Source organism: Pseudogymnoascus verrucosus (assembly GCF_001662655.1).
Source record: "Pseudogymnoascus verrucosus strain UAMH 10579 unplaced genomic scaffold scaffold_29, whole genome shotgun sequence".
NCBI classification, from domain to species: Eukaryota; Fungi; Ascomycota; class Leotiomycetes; order Thelebolales; family Thelebolaceae; genus Pseudogymnoascus; species Pseudogymnoascus verrucosus.
In genome coordinates this window covers 103,489-121,237 of record NW_017263680.1, presented here as the reverse complement: position 1 = coordinate 121,237, position 17,749 = coordinate 103,489, and the positions used below count along the sequence as shown (strand labels likewise).

Sequence of the window (17,749 nt, the reverse complement as noted above, 5' to 3'; positions counted from 1 at the left end):
CATAAACCCGGATCATAAATTTTCCGCTATCTACCAATGAAAATGCACGTGCGTCAAATCTCCCGACGCGATGAATCCTTTTATCTTGCTTGATCGCGTTGCTTCTACTTCTACTTCAACACAACAATTATAGACCGCAACGCACTACGCACTTTCTCACCCTTATATATAGACTGACCCAGACCAACTGGCTCAGTCAAACGCGCTTACCAATTTCTTCCGCCTCCATATATGCAATCTGAGCCTACCGATATCTCAAACACGATTACTCATACAATTCCGGAACGTTTTACCCAATCTTCTCAACATGGCTTTTCAGATCCAGACATCGCTGCCCTCGCGGCAAGCTCGTATAATGAGCAACCGCAGTCAGTTGTCGGTGCTTCCGCGATCGTCCCTCTGCAATCCGTCGATGGCGCAGAGGGCGGCGTGGTGGGCGAATTGCCACTGAACGGGGTTCTGGAGGGCGATAACCTGCCCCACCCATCATTCAATGCGACCGCAGGAGGTGAAATTGATCTAGGACCCGAATCTCCAAAGAATCGGAGAAGCGGTCCTGGGTTCAAAGTAACCAAGGGCAGAACAAGCAGCAATGATGGGGTCCAACTGGAGCAATTCCCTAATGGTGAGCCCAAATTCGCCCGCAAATTACGAGCGCAAGCTAATACCAAGCAGAGGTTCTGACTCACATATTGTCGCATTTACCCGCAACATCTCTGTCAACGGTATCACTTGTGTCCCGAAGGTTCTATAATCTTGTTACCACGCCGCACGCCTGGCGCATCGCTTTTTCGCGATTCTTCCCTGGACAAGATGCCACAGATGAAGGCTACGCCGCGCGCAACAACCGCCGCAGCTCTGATCAAGAAACTCGCGACCGACAACGTGCCGAGCAACGGTTTTTCGCGCGGCTGACGGCCCTTGCATCATGGCGCAGCGAGTATATTCTTCGGACGAGGCTTCTGCGCTCTCTTGCTCGCGGTAAGCCGCAGCAGATCGCGAAAGGTCATGGAGCGTCGTCTCGCACGAATAGCGCGGCGAACAATGCGAATGCAGCTGTGACGTATAACTCGCAGCTGTTTACGACTGTGAACCATATCCATGCCGTTTTTGATAATGGCAGGAAGTCTCCGAGATTCATTCATGGAAGCGATGAGACGGGTACGGCTTGCACCAGCGATCCGAATATTGGAAAAGTTGACACTTGGGGCTTGTCCGACCCACAGGCGCTGCCTCAGTTTGCTGATCTATTCCCGGGCGACCAGCCCTATGGTCTTGGAGACGGATCAGTGATCGGTGCGCCGAATGTCATGGATGTTAGCCAGCCGTTTGGCATGGTGTGCGGCGAAGGTTTTCCAGGGGGGCAGGCCTACTTCCGTTCGTCGGAAGAGATGCGTGGCAGGTTCCTGGCTCGCACCGCGGATTACGAAGTTCATCCGCCTGAGGTTCCCAAAGTGCCGAGCCGTTTCGAGTCCGTATCTTCCGTATGGATTGCGAAGTCGATTGCTGTGCCTTCGATGACGGATGGCCTTGTGGGAATCATGACGGGTTCTTCATGCGGAATCATCACGACGTATTCATTTGGCGTTGACAACCTAGATGGGCATCGGTTGGCCAAGGGGGAGATTACAGCTCGTTGGGCCATTAGTCCGGGTGTTCCCATAATAGCCATCAGCGTGGACGACTCATACAACGCGAAGCGAAAGGATTCAGAGCGTATTTGGGCAATGGCTTTGAATGCTCTAGGTGAAGTATTTTACTTGACCCAAAGTATCCACCGAGCTCCGATTGAGAAAAACGCAAAGTTGGACGAAGAAAGCCTTGCAACGATGGCCTGGGAAACTGGCCGTAGCGTCGCTTGGAAGCTCGCTGAACCCACCCGTCGTGTCGCGCGTGAAGACCCATACCAAGACGCCGAGTTCGACGGGAGCTACTCTCCCCGATCCTCGCCCCACTCCTCTGGTCTTACCAAGAAGCAACTGCTAGCGGAGAACCGAGAGCTCGAAACATTTTTTGCTTTCCGCCCTGCCATCTTCCGTAAAGTCTGCAATGGCTGGGACATGCGCCGTAGGCTTCAGGTCGATTTTGCGGGCGACGATGGACGCGGTGCAGGAGAGTGCGCAGTCGTCATCCAGTGTGGTGCCCCTGAGTCAGAGCCTGCACACATTACACGGTTCACCCGTATGAGAGCAGAACAGGCTTCTCTCGATCGCTTCCCAATTCCGAAAACCCCGCCGGTTCAGGAGAAGGCGACTACCGTCGCTTCGCTCTTTGGTGGTGGAAAACCGGCTAGTTTGAAGGTTAAAGCGGCTGAACAGGCGATATCAATGAGCCCTGTTAAACGGAATGGTGCATCTACGTTCGTAGAAGAGTGGAGAACCACTGCATTGGCGTGGGACGGAGCGCAAACTATCGAGTTTACGGCGAACGCGGTTGATATGTCGACGTTTGCAATTCTCTGGGTGCCAGAGGACCCGATTCTCACCATGAATGGCGGCAATACTGCATCTGCGATCTTTGCGACTCCAGAACATAGTGAAGGAAACTCATTGCACAATATCCCAGGCCATCGTGGCCGCTTTCTCACTGTTGGTACCAAGACTGGGGCTGTTTATATCTGGGATATGCGAGGCCCGCAATCTCGCAACGCGTCAATTACAAACACCCTCCAGCCTCTTCGCACTATTCAAACCGACTCTCCTCAAATCTCCTGTCTGGCCCTATCGGCGCTATACCTCGTCCACGGCGGCAACGACGGCCTCGTACAGGCATGGGACCCACTTGCATCCATCACAGAACCTCTGCGCACTCTCAACTCACGCTTCTCGTCGCGTGCGCGCCGTCGTCTAGTCCAGGCTGAGGCCTCAGTCCAGGGCGTGGGGATCAACCTCTACGCTGCCGGTGCCTTGGCACTGGACCCCGACCCCACAGCTCTGCGGGGCATGGTGACGCTCGGAACGCACCTGCGGTACTGGGCGTACAGTTCCAACGGCGCTGATTCCCTCGCGAGCAAGAAACGCCGTCTACGGCGGTCAAGCGAGCGCGGCCACAATGGCGCGACCGATAGGTACACAAATACCGGCCGCGGCGCGCTGATGGACTATATCGTCAACGAGCAGCAGGAACTCAAGCGTGAGGCTATCGCGCAGGAAAAGGAGCAGCTGCATCTGCAGGGCCGCTTTGGCGTTGGTCTCGCGGGGTTGAGCGAGGAAGAGGCGCTACGATATGCAGAGCTGATGTCACAGGAGGCGTTTATGCAAGAGGAAGAGCGAAGGCTCACTAGTGCCAGCGGTGATCGTGGTCAAGGAACACCTGAGCCGAGCCAGAGCGCCGTTAGTAGTACGTTTGGCTCACCCGCGCCGAGTGTCGCAGGATACAACGCGTCGTCGCCGAATATGAAGAGCGAGATGGAGCTGGAGAGGGAGGTGGAAGAGGCGATCCGGCTGTCGCTGCTCGAGAGCGAGGCATCTTCACCTCCGGGCAGTGGGAGCAGGAGCTACGACGTCCCTTTTGTGGTGAAGACAAAGAAGAGCAGGCGCTCGGCATCAACGTCGCCGTCTACTAGCCAAGCGTCGAAGACTCGCCGCAGAAAGCAGAAGGAGGCCGAGATTGCCATGGAGGATTTGGATTATGCGCTTCAGCTCAGTTTGGCGGAGGAAGAGAGCCGGGCTATTGCTGCAGAAGTGAGCGAGGAGTTTCCAGCTCTAGATGGAGGGGGGAAGGGGAAGGGAAGGGCGATGTGAGTGTGGCGAACAAGGCGAACAGAAGAGAGAGGGTCAGCTTTTGCTTCTTGATGTGCATTGTGCACCCTTTATTTGCTTTCTGGCGAGCGTTTAATAGAAGAGTCGTTTGTAGTTAAATTCGTTTGCACAGCTTCATAAACTATTCGTTGCCTTTCTATCTCAATTATAAGTGACGCCCACCCCAACAATGCATCAATTTGAGGTAACATTCGCTCACAGCCACTATCTATATGAAGCCTGTGGTTTTTGAAGCTGGGTGATTGGTGTTAGAACCGTTGACTTGGGACTCTATGACGACTGGCTGTGCCCAAGTGGTTGCAATAGAGCAGTCAAATCCTAGCTGGAAAACGGACATATTAGGATACTCACGCAATTGGAAGCAGTGTTGTGGACCAGTAAATGGGTCTAGTATTCTAATTTTTGCCAATGAAAGACGACTTAGCTTTTCCCCGTCTTCTGTCCAACTATGGCTTTGACTTCACGCCCTCAATCTCCTGAGCGACCCTGACCTCCACTCCTCCATCCGCCATCCCAAAGTACGCCGCAACGGGCTTCTGTCCCCCTCCCTCCTCTCCCGAATTCGCAACCTGAATCCCATTCCGGCCGTGGAAAAGGCCAACATCCAGCACGCCCACTATCCTCTTCAGTCTCCTTCCCAGGGCGTGCACCTCCCACGTCCCCTTCGTGCCATCACCATTATCGCCCTCTGCGAGGTCCTTGGTAAGCTTCAGCGCGGGGAAGGGAGCGTCGATAATCCACATCCCGTTGTCCGTAACGACGGGCCCTGCCTTTGCAGAGCCACCCTGTCGGATGCGCGGGTCGGGGGAGCCGAGGGTGATGAGCATGCGCTTGATGACCGGTGCAGACATGGGCGCGATCTCAATCGGGATGGCCTTCCAGGCTGTGAGGAGGCGGGGCTGTAGCTTGCGGTAATCTGTGCACGCCATGTTAGTATCTGCTGTGACTCACATGTGACAGAGAGGGGTATTCATACCAGCAACGCAAACAAACTTCTTCGCGCTCGTCGCTACCAATTTCTCCTGGAACAAACACGCGCCACCGCCTTTGATGCAGTTCAGCTCCTCGTCGATCTCGTCAGCACCATCGAACGCAACGTCCAGACTTTGGCGCTTCCCCTTCAGCGCGAGGTCCTGCTCCCCAACGGCAAGAAGCTGCGACGATGCCCCGCTGATCGCAGGTGGGTTCTCGTGCACGGGTGGTAGCGAATCGATGCTCCCGAGAGGAAGCCCGGCCTCTATGATGATCTGCTTGGACTGGTCGCCTGTTGGGACGAAGATCATGTTGTTGGTTATGGCGCGACCCTGCGCGGCGATTGCCTCGACGACATAGACTACAGTGCTACCGGAGCCGATGCCGATGTAGCGGTAGGCGGGATCGAAGTGGTCCTCGACGGCTTTGAAGGCCGCGGCGCGCTTCGCGGCTTCGATAGTCGACAGGACGGGGGTGTCCCGGGGGAGGGCGTTTTCTGTCGCCATTGATCTGGTTTGTGTGGAAGAATGTATGAAGCTTGAGAAGTCTGTGGATTGGGGATTAGCTTTTGGTGAAGCAGCTTAGAAGGCCGTGAACCTACGAGAAACTGCTATCCGGCGGGCAGACAGTGGGACACTTAGACAACGTGGGGTAGCAAGAATGAGAATTCGGAAAGCCATGTGGTGCGCTTACCATGCAGATGCCACCCCGATTAGAGCCATTCGGGTAATTTACCGCGCGCCACACTAGCTAATATAGGACTAGTGATTGTACCCCTCCGTACCCCTCATTCGGAGACAATTTCGTCGATTAGCGCGGCCTCAGGCCTTCTATTCTCTACTAGCGCTTAGCTTTAAATTGAGCTGGGAGATTGCCAGTGAGCATTCGGAAGCTTCCACGCCGCCGCCGATGGGTATTTACCCATGCTCAACGTCCCCACCCTCTATCTCCACCCTCCTCCCCATTATATACTTCAGGTTCTGACGGACCGAAATACGCCTGTGGATCAGTAGTGGCGTTTGTGAGGATTGAGAACCTTGTCCCATATTTCCTGCCATACCATACCCTCCAATGGGGTAATATGCTTAAACCATCTCCACAGGTATGATGATAGGGTCGATAGTTTTGGCCGTGCTTCGGGGGAGGAGGCAAAATAATATATAATGTGCTAAATACGCCCTGTTCAATGTAAGAAGCCAGCTATCATGACTTTCCTCAAGGCCAGCGCATTGCTCTCTGTAGCCCGCCTTGCTGCCTGTGCTGCTCCGAATCTGCCAGCACTTGGATCAGATGTGACAATTCTATCAAACAATGATCTATACTGTATGTGTGAAACCCCAATTGCGCATCATATCTAACATGAAGCTTCAGCTAGCCATACTACGCGGACAACCGGTGCACTCCTTGTGAACACCGCGTTTTGCCAAAAAGATGCGGCAGCACGGTGCACTAGCTTCGCAGAAACACTCTGGGACCCATCGGCAGAGGATTTCAACCTCGGACTAGATAGAAGTCTCGCCTATCAGGTCTACCAAGGTAACTATGGCAAAAGCCAGTTGTTCTGGGTAGCTAGCGACCGGAAAGCCTGCCAAGCTATTGATGCCAAAGGGAAAACGAAACTCGTATCGTGCTCCCAGAAACTCCCAGCTCTATGCACTCAGAGCGCGCCAATCCCGAACGCCACCTTCACGGACACCTCTGCGCGGTTCCAGGTGGCACAGAAGGTTGGCAAGCAGACGCTTACCGGGTATCGCGACTTCTACAACTGGCGTTTCTTTGGAGTCCGCTTTGCCCCACAGCCAGAGCGCTTCAGCTACTCTACGGTTTATGATGGAGAGGGGAGTGCGGAGAGTCTCGAGTCTGGTACTGAGTGCGTGCAAGCCCCTGGAGTAGGAAGTGAAGACTGCCTGTTCTTAAACGTCTGGACTCCGTACCTACCGTCACAGAAGACTGCACCGGCGACAAAGAAGCTTAAAGCTGTCATGTTTTATATGGTTGGCGGTGGCTTTGTAGGCGGATCAGCAAGCGTCGACGATCTTGGGAATATGGCGTCTCGAGGCGACGTGGTTGTTATTTCGATCAACTACCGGATGGCGAATCTCGGCTTCCTGGCCCTCGATGACGGTGTGACTAACGGGAATTACGGGATTCAAGATGCCATCACTGCATTAGAATGGGTGAAGCGGAATGTAAAGGCGTTCGGAGGCGACCCCTCTCGGATCACAGTCTTCGGCTCCTCTGCCGGCGCATCATTAGTTCGCGCATTGTTAGCATCTCCCAAAGCGAAAGGCCTCTTTGAGGCTGGAATTATGCAGTCGAACCCAGCAGGTGCCCTTGCAAATGGCCCGTACTCCGAGCTACAATCCATACAGCAAGTATCCAGCACTGTTGGTGCTGCTGTCCTCAACGAGACCAGCTGCTCGGAAGCTGCTGATAAGCTCGCCTGCCTTCGAGCCTATGATCCCATTGAGCTCAACAACCTGGCGGCAGTGGCAAAGTACGTCCATATCCATGCGTCTATTCCAAAGCTAACCTTCCTAGCTACCCCGTCGTCGACGGAACCTACCTTACCACACCCCGCCTCGAAGTCACTGGCGGCGGATACGCGGCCCATGTTCCCGTAATGAACGGCGGCAATCGCGACGAACTTGCTGTTCTCGGCCTCTACCTCCCCATCACCGATCCCACTGAAGCCATCCTGGGTCTTGGCGCTGCCCTCGGATTTAACACAACTGCCGCCGCCGCGCCCGGCATCTTCCCGCTCCCTCCTGGCGCAAACACTGCAGGTAATATCTTTAACATCACCTCCCGCATCCTCACCGACGTCGCCCTGCGCTGCGGCGAACAAGCAATGGTGGCCTCTGCTGTCAAGCACGGCGTCTTCCCCAAAGCTTACGCATTTACCTTCAACCGCACCTACCAACCCGTCGGCTTCGGGGGAGATGAATGCCGTGCCCCTCTGACTACAGAGCACCCGGCTGGCGATGCTAACGCTGAGTACTACAAGTGTCATGCTGGAGAGCTTCAGTTCGTCTTTGGGAACATTCTGCACGACGGCCTCGTCGATCGGGATGGGGGCGATGTCCCATTTGCACAGCTGGTGGTGGATTACTGGACGTCGTTTGCGCGGACGCAGGATCCCAATCCGGATGCGGGATACTTGGCGGCAAGAGGGTATGTGCAGACTCTGAGACAGGTGAAGGAGTTTGGGAGGTGGAGAGAGTTGACCGGGGATGGTAACGAGGTGAGGATGTTGCAGCTGGGTGGAAGGAATATCCATTATATCGACGATGGGCCGCAGTGCGCTTCGTTGGGATATCCAATTGATTATTACGAGACATTAAGTTAGTTTCTGTACATAGACGCGCATAAGCTGTCTTGAATACGAATATGTTTTGCGCACCGGAGGCAAATTGTCTAGTATTTTTCGCCAACTACCAGGCAACTCAAACTATTAGTAAACGCCTACTCTGCCCACTTTTGTTCTCTCATGAGTTGCTCTTAATCTCTACTCGCCTCATCCATACTGACTGGCTAATCGTCTGCCATGTCCGCAATCAACTCTGCTATCTCTAGTGGAATTCCATGTGAGGTAACTATGCCGTGAACTTCCTCCCAACACCAGATATGCTCCTATAGGGGCATTTTACTCGTCGAGCACACACGATAATGTCGATCAACTAACGACAACATTACGAATCGGCGATGCCCTAGGATGGTCGTATTTATTGGTGTAACTGGCTCAACAGGGTGTTGCAGAGTATTGGGCCTTGTAATAAGATGCTGATATTGTTTGGTGCCATGTGTAGTGGTAATATCAAAAATCTATGTGTGAGAAAGACATAATAAAGTGTTCTAGATCTTGAATGATATGGTGTGGGGGTAAAAAGAACAGCTAGAGTAGAGGTTGCTCAAGATTATAAAACTAGCACTTAATGATTTGTAAAAAGTAACTCGTAACGCATGGTATCTCAAATATCATGACGGGCCGGCTATAATCTTTCATATAAGCACGGAATTAATACCGTGAGTATAATCCCCAGAGAAAGGCTATGCGTTATATCTGTAGCTTAGTGCTGTGTGACGGAATGCCCACTGGCCTGGATGGGGGATGGATTGTGCCGGAAAGCGATGGGACATAGATCCGCCTATTTCCTGGTAGATCCGCATTTGAGAGGAGAGTATTTCAAAACCAAGCTTCCATCCTTGTATTCGAAACTCGGGCTAGAGAACAACTTTTGTTATACCGTAAATTGCCCAATTTGCCAAAAGCTTTACTAGTGATAGATAGGTTCGAGTAGAGGGTGGTCACGTAGTTGTAACTGCCCTACTTGATCCACATATCTTAAGCTGAGCAGCGGCCAGCGCGTATACTCATCGATGCACAATGTTTCAGGGGCTGGAACTGCTTGGAGCGATGGTGGAGAGTTACCTTGAGAGCTGAGGGAGTTATATTTGGAAGCGCTTGAGAAGATGGCCGATATGTATTTGCATATAGGCGCCAGGTTTGGCAACTAAGCAGCGGGAGACACAAGCATCCAACTCAAACCCCTAAGGTAATCTACGTGGCGAAACTGTCAAGCAGCGCTCCCAGCGGATATAAAAATTCCATGATTGGACCGATCGGGCGCGTATAATAATAGGATTCAAGATAATATCCACATTTTTTTCTTCCGAGCCCATTGGCTTCATTCATGAAACATTATTAAAGTCCCACAGCCTATGCCTAAAGTTGTGGCCGAGATGTGGGACAGTATCCGGGATTGATGTAGAGGCTGGTGGGGTGCCGGTTATAACAGGATATTCAGAATTCAATCGCATGAGATTAGTCCATTTTTACCCCGCAAAAGCAATTTCCCCGCATACCCCGGATCTGGGGTACAGGAAACCACGGACCATCCCCATGGGTCAGTGGCTCAGGTCGCCAGTATAATAAATATTACGTCGATATGATTGGGCATCCTTTTCAGTGGTTTAAGATATGAAGAGTTGGCGTTGCTGTCGTTCAAGATATAGCCCCTGACATCCGCCGTCTATTTGGGGCTACATGATCAATCTTCCATTCATCCATCCTCAACATTATCTGGACACAATACAACAGTGAACATGAGCAATACAGTTACAGATACTTCTGTAAACAAGGACTTCGATGCTGAAGTAAGCCACGCAGAGATGGTGAGCGAGCTGAAGGCTGAGGCAACTCACGTCCTCGTTGATGCAAATAGACAGATCTATTTCGTGAAAAAGGTGTGTTCCTGCAAATATTCCTTGGTAGTAGTTACTGATGAAAGAATAGTATGATCGCCATATGCTTTGGATTGTCTGTGTCTTATATGTCCTATCGTACCTCGATCGTGGAAATATCGGCAATGCCAAAACTGCCGGCGCTCAAGCCGATTTAGGATTGAGCAGTGCACAAGTATGTTTCAACAACCCTCATACGTCCCCTCTTTATATTGACACTGTCTAGTGGACTTGGGTTCTCAATGGATTCTATATATGCTATACGGTATTCGAATGGGCGACAGTACTATGGAAGATTTTTCCTGCGCACATTTACGTGTCAGTTATTTGTCTGTCGTAAGTTAAAATTAAGTCAGAAAATTTCTTTGACTGAACTTTCAATAGCTGGGGTATCGCCGCAATGTCCGCAGGAGCTACCCACAACATGGCGGGACTCGTTGCTGCTCGATGTGTTTTAGGAGTTTTGGAGGCAGGCTTCGGTGCTGGAGCTCCCTACTACCTGTCTCTCTTCTATCAGCGAAAAGAATTAGGCCTGAGAGTTGCTTTGCTGACAGGCATGTCCCCATTGGCAAATTGTTTTGCAGCATCTTTGGCCTATGGGATTACACATATAAAAGGATCCCTTGAGCCATGGCGTTTACTCTTCCTTATCGGCAAGTTAAGAATTCTCCTGATCATAAAGCTAGTGCTAATAGTTCCCAGAGGGTGCTCCGACCATAGCATTTGCTCCCGTGGTCTTCTTTTTACTCCCAGATTCCCCAAGCACCGCTAAATTCCTTACCGAAGATGAGCAGACTGGGGCAGTCGAACGCATGCATACTCGGGATACCACTGCCAAGACCAAGATGAACTGGAGACAAGTGACCGCTGGTCTCTCAGACTATCAGAACTATGTACATGCGCTTATACATTTCTGCTGCAATTATTCCTTCGCTGGTCTCTCCAACTTCCTTCCCACCATTGTTGAGAATCTCAACTACACCAGCATTCAAGCTCAGGGACTTACTGCTCCACCATATCTTGCAGCCTTTTTGCTATGCGTTTTGGTTGCCTTTTACAGTGATAAGTATGGGAACAGAGGCTTTGTCGTCGCAGGATTTTCTTTTATGGGAGCCGTCGGCTATCTACTCCTTGCAACTCTAGAAGATGCGAAATACAACGGAGCCCGTTATTTCGGAATCTGGCTTGCCTGCTGCGGCGTCTTTCCCGCACTGTCAATTAACATCACCTGGCTACTCAACAATCAAGGCGGAGAATCAAAGCGTGGAGCTGGACTTGCAATACTTGCGATATTTGGGCAGACGAGCTCGTTCCTCAGCAGTGCTGTGTTTCCCAAAGAAGACGGGTGAGTTCATCTTATTGGCGATTATTTATTTGAAACTGATGCTGACCTATTATGAAAGACCCTATTTTGTCAAGGGATGTGCAATTGGTTGTGCCTTCACGGGGCTCATCTGTGTGTTGTCCCTTGGTCTTCATTTCAAGTTGGCCCATGAGAACAAGAAGAGGGATACGGCTACAGGACCCATCGACCCAACCGAGGCATTGGATCTTACGCAGCTCAGTGACAAGCACCCAAACTTTAGATACTTTACATAAGGCTGGAATACTTGGCAGCCTCTGGGGAATGTTTGCTGAAATAGCTATATTTCTTTACTGTTAGTATTGAAATGCAGTCATTCGAGGAGGTATTACCTACATGTTTTGATTGTGATACTTGGTTTGTTTAGGTTGGTGTCCACCCAATTGATAAAGTCTTGCGGAAATATTCTACTTTCCCATAGGTTAGGTACGTTATAACTTATACAATTAATGGACTACTGCCAAGAATCAAGATTCGTAAATGTACCCCCTAATAAGGACCCAGCTAGAAAAATCCCCATAACCCAGGCACATAACTTGAAGAGCATATATGTATCCGTCCGCCCTGATAAACTCTGTGCGTTACGTTAGAATAAACGACGATTGCCTACGGGCGTTGGTATAGTATACTCATGCACACGTCCTGAAACTATTCTACACGACCCTCCGGCCCTGGAAAGAGTTGTTGGGGGAAACAGCTAGACTTTCATGCCGGAGTTTGCATCACGTTTTAAAATCCAGTAAGATTTCCACCAACAACTGCCATATCATGCGATGCGATCGCCCTCTCCAGCGCCCAACTCTGGCCTACGACTATTATCTCCCGAAGAAAATAAAGGCGAGTTCACATATACCTAATTACTTTCCATAACTTAGGCTGGATTGACGGTTTGAATTTGGATACTGGTTTGCAATGATTTGAAAAGATATGACCTGTGTTCTATTTTGCGTTTAATAGCTATGTACATAAGACTTTGTGCACCACCCGTTAAACCGATATTCTTTTTGTGAGGTTTATATCTCAACTTGAAAAGCCGAGCAAGAGAAATCTTTTAGGATTGACCATTTACAACCTTCTCCACTGGTGTCACAAGGTTATTCTCGTCATACTTGTATCTCTCTTCTCCCTTCCAGTACTTGTTAAATCCAACGCCTAAGCACACTTCGTCGAAACTCAGAATAACTGGTGGTGCTCCAATAGTCATCGACTTCTTACATGCCTCAAGAGTTTCTGGATGGTGTTCGTTAGAGTTTGCGACAGCGAAAAATGAATGAATATTGAATAATACGTACCCCTAATGCTCTTCAGGTTCGCGGCGACTAGTGTCCACGGGTACGCCACAGCGCAGAAGCCCAATTCGGCAAGGTCCTTCGCGGATAAGTTCTCCGTCTTACCTCCCTCAATTATATTGGCAAATGTAGGGATTCCGGACTCTTTGACGCATTGCTTCATCGCTTCCCGGTCAGGTAGAGCCTCGACGAAAACGGCATCGACACCAATGCGCCTGAACTCCTGCACACGTGCCATGGCCTCCTCCCAGCCGTGAATGAGCGCATCAGTGCGGGCAAGGACAAATATGTCGAGGCCTTGGTCGCGTGCGTCACACGCGGCTTGGATGCGAGCGTAAGCTTCACCGCGTGAGACAACGGCTTTGCCTTTGGTATGGCCGCATCCTACATTTTCAGTTAGTGGAGTTTGAAGCTTTGGACAGACAACTTACTCTTTGGCCAAGTCTGGTCTTCAATCATGACTCCAGCTGCACCCGCGAGTGCATAGCTCTCCACAGTGCGGCGGACGTTCATCGGAGAGCCGTAACCAGTATCCCCATCCGCCATAACAGGAATTGAGACCTGTCTGACTGAATCCTGAATCTTGTCACACATCTCCTGCATGGCAATATATCCGGTGTCGGGGAGGCCATAGCCCGAGGCAACTGGGTACCCCGCTAGAAAAACCATGGGCTGGCCTGACTCTTCAACGAGTCGAGATGACATGCCATCGTAGCTGCAGACATGGGCAAGAATTTTCGATGGGTCGTTGTGGGCCTCAAGCATCATGGTTCGAAGGCGGGATGCTTGGAGCGAAGGAATCCTGCCGCGTACGTTCTTCAGCGTTACTGTCACATCTTGGATGACACCTGAGGGAATGATTAGTGGATTGTCATTGCCAGATTGGCCATTTGAAAAAGTTCACTTGCCTGGATTGCCCGGCTTCGTAATTATTGGCTCATCGAACTTGAATGGATATTCATGAGTGTTAACAATGGAGGCAGTCATTTTGTTATTTCGAGTTTGGAATTGAGTTCACAGGTGTTTCGGCTTTGTTCTTCAGAAGATATCGAGTGATTTCTGTGAACTGCCCATTGCGGGAGACTCAGTGTGTATATATAGAGGATGTACCAAAAAATATAAGTCGTTCCATCCGGAAGTGATATCGATCCATCCGACTCTGTCTCCGCCTTCGTCTTCTGAGGATATTTGGCCTCCATTTTGCAGGGCAAAGTAAGTTGGGTGTGGCTACGTTTATAATTAAATCCGCCGATATCCGGACCCATCCGGTATTTGCCAATCACTCGGATATTTCAGGCAATGCTATGATCCCCCAACTGGAGGGGTGTGGATCCCCCGCAAATCCCGCAAACCCCGCAAAAACAATCCGGTACCATACCTAGCCCCGAGTATCACACAAATCACTATTGTAGGCGGATTGGCCACCCATTTTAACTAGCATATTATGGTATTGACGGCCCCGTCTCAAAGCCACGAAGTTCATTGATGCATATCCTAAAAAAGTAAGGGTTCTCATTCCGTATAATAAACCCATAGTTCACACCCAAGACTACTCGTTTCTGACTGATGACGGACCCTCTTGACTCTTGAGCCGAAAGGTACGTATTTTTGGGTACTGATACCGAGAAATGTCAGATATTAATCATTCCAAATAAGTTTGATAGAAGGATTCTTCCAATAATGTGCGTACTATATGCTCTCTCTTGCCTCCGCCGCGGTGGTATTGGCATGGCGCTCATAATCCACCATTAAATATTCTGGATCTGCCCATCTACCCTTTTAGCTTGAATATATCCTCAAATTGTTGTCAAGCACTACAAATATAGTAACGCACAGCATAATCAAACCATTTTAAGCCAGAGCACCTACCAAACTTGTATAAAAGCATTAATATTACACAAAACTCAAGTAGTTTCTTTGATACATATTCCTGAAACCGAACCCCGTTGTTACTGATAGAAACGAATACAGGTATCAAAGCAAATTCCACAAAAAATCTAGAGAACCCAAATCTATCCCACCCATGGATTGCGAGCCTCCTACGCCAAACGGCGCAATATTGGGGTCAAACGGCTGTGCAAGCCAATCATCCCCCAAGTAGCCGGCAACGTTCAGCCCACCATCACCTGTGAATTGCATGCCATCAAAATCCAACGTTCTGGCTTGCCCCGCCATCTCTCCCAGCCCTTGCTCGCCATTTAAGGGCCCATCTGAATTAGCCGTGTGGTCATTCTGCCTTGGACTTAAGTGGTTTAGCGATGAAGAGGTCATCTGCGCATATGGCGGGACATTTAACGTCGATGGCCGATGTAGTCCTGCCTTGCTAGCCTTGAATAGCCCCACGAAGTTCCGCCTGAAGCGGCGAACATGTCGTTCAAGGAGAGTGGCGTAACGGGAGCCCAGATGCACTTCATCGGTGGTGGATATCTGAAGGGCTTGGATGAATTCATCTAAGACGTCTAGAGAAGTCTGGATATCGGTGTTGCGCGCGCCGAGCGAAATGGCTTTGAGAAGAAAAATTGAGGCAGATACTATACGCACATACGTGCGCATTGGAGCGTGAATAAGCTGACCCAACTGCGAAAGTGAAATAGACTTTTTAAGAATTTGAACACTGGCGTCAATGACTTCTGAGATAAGATTGTAATCGCTCGCAGAGATAGATGTAACAAGAAGATCGTCGGAAGGCAGTTGGGATGCACTCCTTTCATAGGGTGCTGTCTCAGCGGTGGCGGAGTTGTTGCTTTGAGAGACTGTACGCTCGACGATGGCTTGAATCGAGAGAGAATTGACATACATTCGGATATAGTGGTATTCGAGAAAGAGGATATCTCTAAATGGCGTTGAGATTCCTGCAAGGCCAGAAAATGTGAGCTTGATGTATTGTATATGCCAGTGATGGATATGAGAATAATAATATTTCTCTACAACATTTGAAAACCACAGAAATCAACCTCACCTTCTAGTTTTTTAGATTTCTCATTCCACTGTGATAGCAAGGGTTGGAAATGATTCACAAGTCCTTTATACCGACCGCTTAAGAGCAGCTGACGTGTAAAGGCTGCAGAAGGAAAAAACATATCCGTGACCGTCTCCATCAATGCGGTTATTTCTATCCAGCAAGTCATAAAAGAATACCAGCGCTGATCTGGTATTGTCATCGCTGGCAGCAACGATTTATCCATAACGGTATGACAAGCATTTTCTGGTACCAACGTCGTGCACCCTAGCCGCGCGGCGAGCTGGTTAATATAGACGTATAGAAGCATTCGCGCGCGTAATCTTCGCATCTCATCTACGGGAGTCGAACTACCTTCCTTACCAGCGGACGCATCCCAGTCATTAAAAATCCCTAGCTCGTGTGCTAGAGAGTTTGCAGCGCCCACTAACATCCATGACATGCGATCGGACCGTTTAGCAGGCTCAAAAACCTCTTCTCGCCACCGATACAGTGCCGAGGAATCTTCAGCATCCGCCATGCCTGTTCCCTCGGGCATATCAGGGTTCGCCAGAAGATCAAAATCCCATCCATCGCTTTCTGGGGGGAAGTGAAGGGCTCGAGGGTGCCATTCCGTCATGAGCAATAGACTCTCTATAGTACCAAGTGTTCGTGTCTTTGCAGTCGAAATCTTTTCCTGGCCAAAGATCACACGGGAGATAAGATGCTCGAGGTGCTGCCAGAGCCGCCCATGAATAAAATGGGCCCGGGAGATACCGCCCATGCCCGGTAAAACATGGATGCGAGAAGAGATCATGAGTATTGTACAACATAGAAGGGGTTCTTCTGTAACAAGAGCATGATGGTTTGAATGATGAAAATAGTAATCCGTTAAGATTGGCGTATGAGGAGCACAGTTTTTTAAGAACCTAGTATATTCAGCACCATGTAAAGGAGAAAGATTTTCTCATATGACATGAACAATAAATAATCACCTACAAGTCAATATATGTAATAGCTTCCCTTGCAGTAAACCACCCTTGTTTCACAAAGCGACATCGGTTCCAGAGCCTTAATATTTCAGGGGTTGCAGATGAGAGCTCGTTTTGGAGAATTGGTCCCGGTTTTGAAACAGTTGACATGGCTGAATGGGGACTTATATGCTGAGCTGGATGTTGGGAAGCATGAGATCCGTTAGTATTAGTTTCAAGAGCTTGTAAGCCGCCGCTGAATGAACCGTTTTGCTCTTGCTCAACTGCTTCGAAAAGAAGACCTAGGGCGTCGTTTGAAGAAGAGACGACTGTTCGCATGACTCGATTACTCAATACAGATCTTTGTATCATACTTTGGCGTCTTGGGCGTTTGGATGTACTCGACAGTTCCGAATCCGAGCCATCAGCGTCTGCTGATTTGTGTGGTTCTATTATAGAACTCGCATTTAACCAGTTACTTCTAGGAGACCCCTGGAACTCTTGTCTGTTATGTGATTGGTGTGAGTTGTAGTCAAATGAAGACTGGGAGTCTCCTCCATGCGCTTGATTGTCGTCGTCGTTGTCGTCGTCGTCGGAATTTGTGACATTTTCGGCAGTTCTAGAGTGGTCAGTAGACGGGGGATGAACTAGCAAGGGGTATTAATGCTATCCTAAACATCTATTACAGTTATTTAGGGATATAACTAACCATGATGGGGCCGTTCAGAGTCGAGGCTATCCGGCTGGACATTGGAAGGCTTTTGACGTTTTTTTGAGGATCTAGTAACCGTGAACTCGCACTTTCTTCTCTCCCGTTGGCATTTCACTTGGATAGAGTAGGTTAGTGAAATCCAAAAGCATGCAGTAGCCGGGGGAAGGTTTCGCGGAAGAGATCTTACTGCAAGATCCCAATGGCAGAGAGCTATCCCCAGTTTGTGGAAGTTCGCATTTAGCCTTGCTCATCCGACAACGCACGCAAGCTTTGTATGCACGTTTGAATCCCTTTGCAGATGAGTTATCCGCGCGTGATTTACGGCGAGGTTGTTGGTTTGTATTAGGTACATCCACCCGTGCCTCCGTCTCCACGCTGTTGGCACCATGTAAATTACCCTCCATCTGCGCTCTTTCTATCGCTATTTGTTGTCAATATTTGCTTGCGGGGATAGCTCAATAGCCGTTGTGTCGCACTGGTTGGCAAATAACGAAAAATG

At 49.9% G+C, this 17,749-nt stretch overlaps 6 protein-coding genes across 6 annotated transcripts; 3 read left to right on the top strand and 3 right to left on the bottom strand.

Moving 5' to 3' along the window:
* Positions 1 to 231: 231 nt before the first annotated feature.
* Positions 232 to 3,743, top strand: VE01_05907 (uncharacterized protein; the record flags this gene model as incomplete). Its single annotated transcript, XM_018275365.1, has 2 exons — positions 232 to 625; positions 676 to 3,743. 2 exons carry the CDS (start codon positions 232 to 234, stop codon positions 3,741 to 3,743), a joined length of 3,462 nt encoding a protein of 1,153 aa, XP_018129295.1.
* Positions 3,744 to 4,129: 386 nt separating this feature from the next.
* On the bottom strand, positions 4,130 to 5,407 carry RKI1 (ribose-5-phosphate isomerase rki1). The gene is made up of 3 exons (XM_018275364.2): positions 5,335 to 5,407; positions 4,738 to 5,280; positions 4,130 to 4,677 (listed from the first exon to the last, which is right to left on the bottom strand). Exons 2-3 carry the CDS (start codon positions 5,237 to 5,239, stop codon positions 4,208 to 4,210), a joined length of 972 nt encoding a protein of 323 aa, XP_018129296.1. The 5' UTR covers positions 5,240 to 5,280; positions 5,335 to 5,407; the 3' UTR covers positions 4,130 to 4,207.
* A 148-nt stretch (positions 5,408 to 5,555) lies between these two features.
* On the top strand, positions 5,556 to 8,519 carry VE01_05905 (uncharacterized protein). The gene is made up of 3 exons (XM_059463745.1): positions 5,556 to 6,056; positions 6,105 to 7,230; positions 7,275 to 8,519. Exons 1-3 carry the CDS (start codon positions 5,939 to 5,941, stop codon positions 8,080 to 8,082), a joined length of 2,052 nt encoding a protein of 683 aa, XP_059319610.1. The 5' UTR covers positions 5,556 to 5,938; the 3' UTR covers positions 8,083 to 8,519.
* Positions 8,520 to 9,689: 1,170 nt separating this feature from the next.
* Positions 9,690 to 11,739, top strand: VE01_05904 (uncharacterized protein). The gene is made up of 6 exons (XM_018275362.2): positions 9,690 to 9,980; positions 10,030 to 10,152; positions 10,204 to 10,313; positions 10,362 to 10,612; positions 10,680 to 11,322; positions 11,381 to 11,739. Exons 1-6 carry the CDS (start codon positions 9,840 to 9,842, stop codon positions 11,574 to 11,576), a joined length of 1,464 nt encoding a protein of 487 aa, XP_018129387.1. The 5' UTR covers positions 9,690 to 9,839; the 3' UTR covers positions 11,577 to 11,739.
* A 530-nt stretch (positions 11,740 to 12,269) lies between these two features.
* Positions 12,270 to 13,836, bottom strand: VE01_10796 (uncharacterized protein). The gene is made up of 4 exons (XM_059464247.1): positions 13,538 to 13,836; positions 13,061 to 13,477; positions 12,633 to 13,013; positions 12,270 to 12,570 (listed from the first exon to the last, which is right to left on the bottom strand). The coding sequence occupies exons 1-4, from the start codon at positions 13,614 to 13,616 to the stop codon at positions 12,392 to 12,394; spliced, it is 1,056 nt and encodes a 351-aa protein (XP_059320230.1). The 5' UTR covers positions 13,617 to 13,836; the 3' UTR covers positions 12,270 to 12,391.
* Positions 13,837 to 14,335: 499 nt separating this feature from the next.
* Positions 14,336 to 17,749, bottom strand: VE01_05903 (uncharacterized protein). Its single transcript, XM_059463744.1, has 5 exons — positions 17,438 to 17,749; positions 17,248 to 17,364; positions 16,567 to 17,185; positions 15,589 to 16,496; positions 14,336 to 15,481 (listed from the first exon to the last, which is right to left on the bottom strand). Exons 1-5 carry the CDS (start codon positions 17,652 to 17,654, stop codon positions 14,604 to 14,606), a joined length of 2,739 nt encoding a protein of 912 aa, XP_059319609.1. The 5' UTR covers positions 17,655 to 17,749; the 3' UTR covers positions 14,336 to 14,603.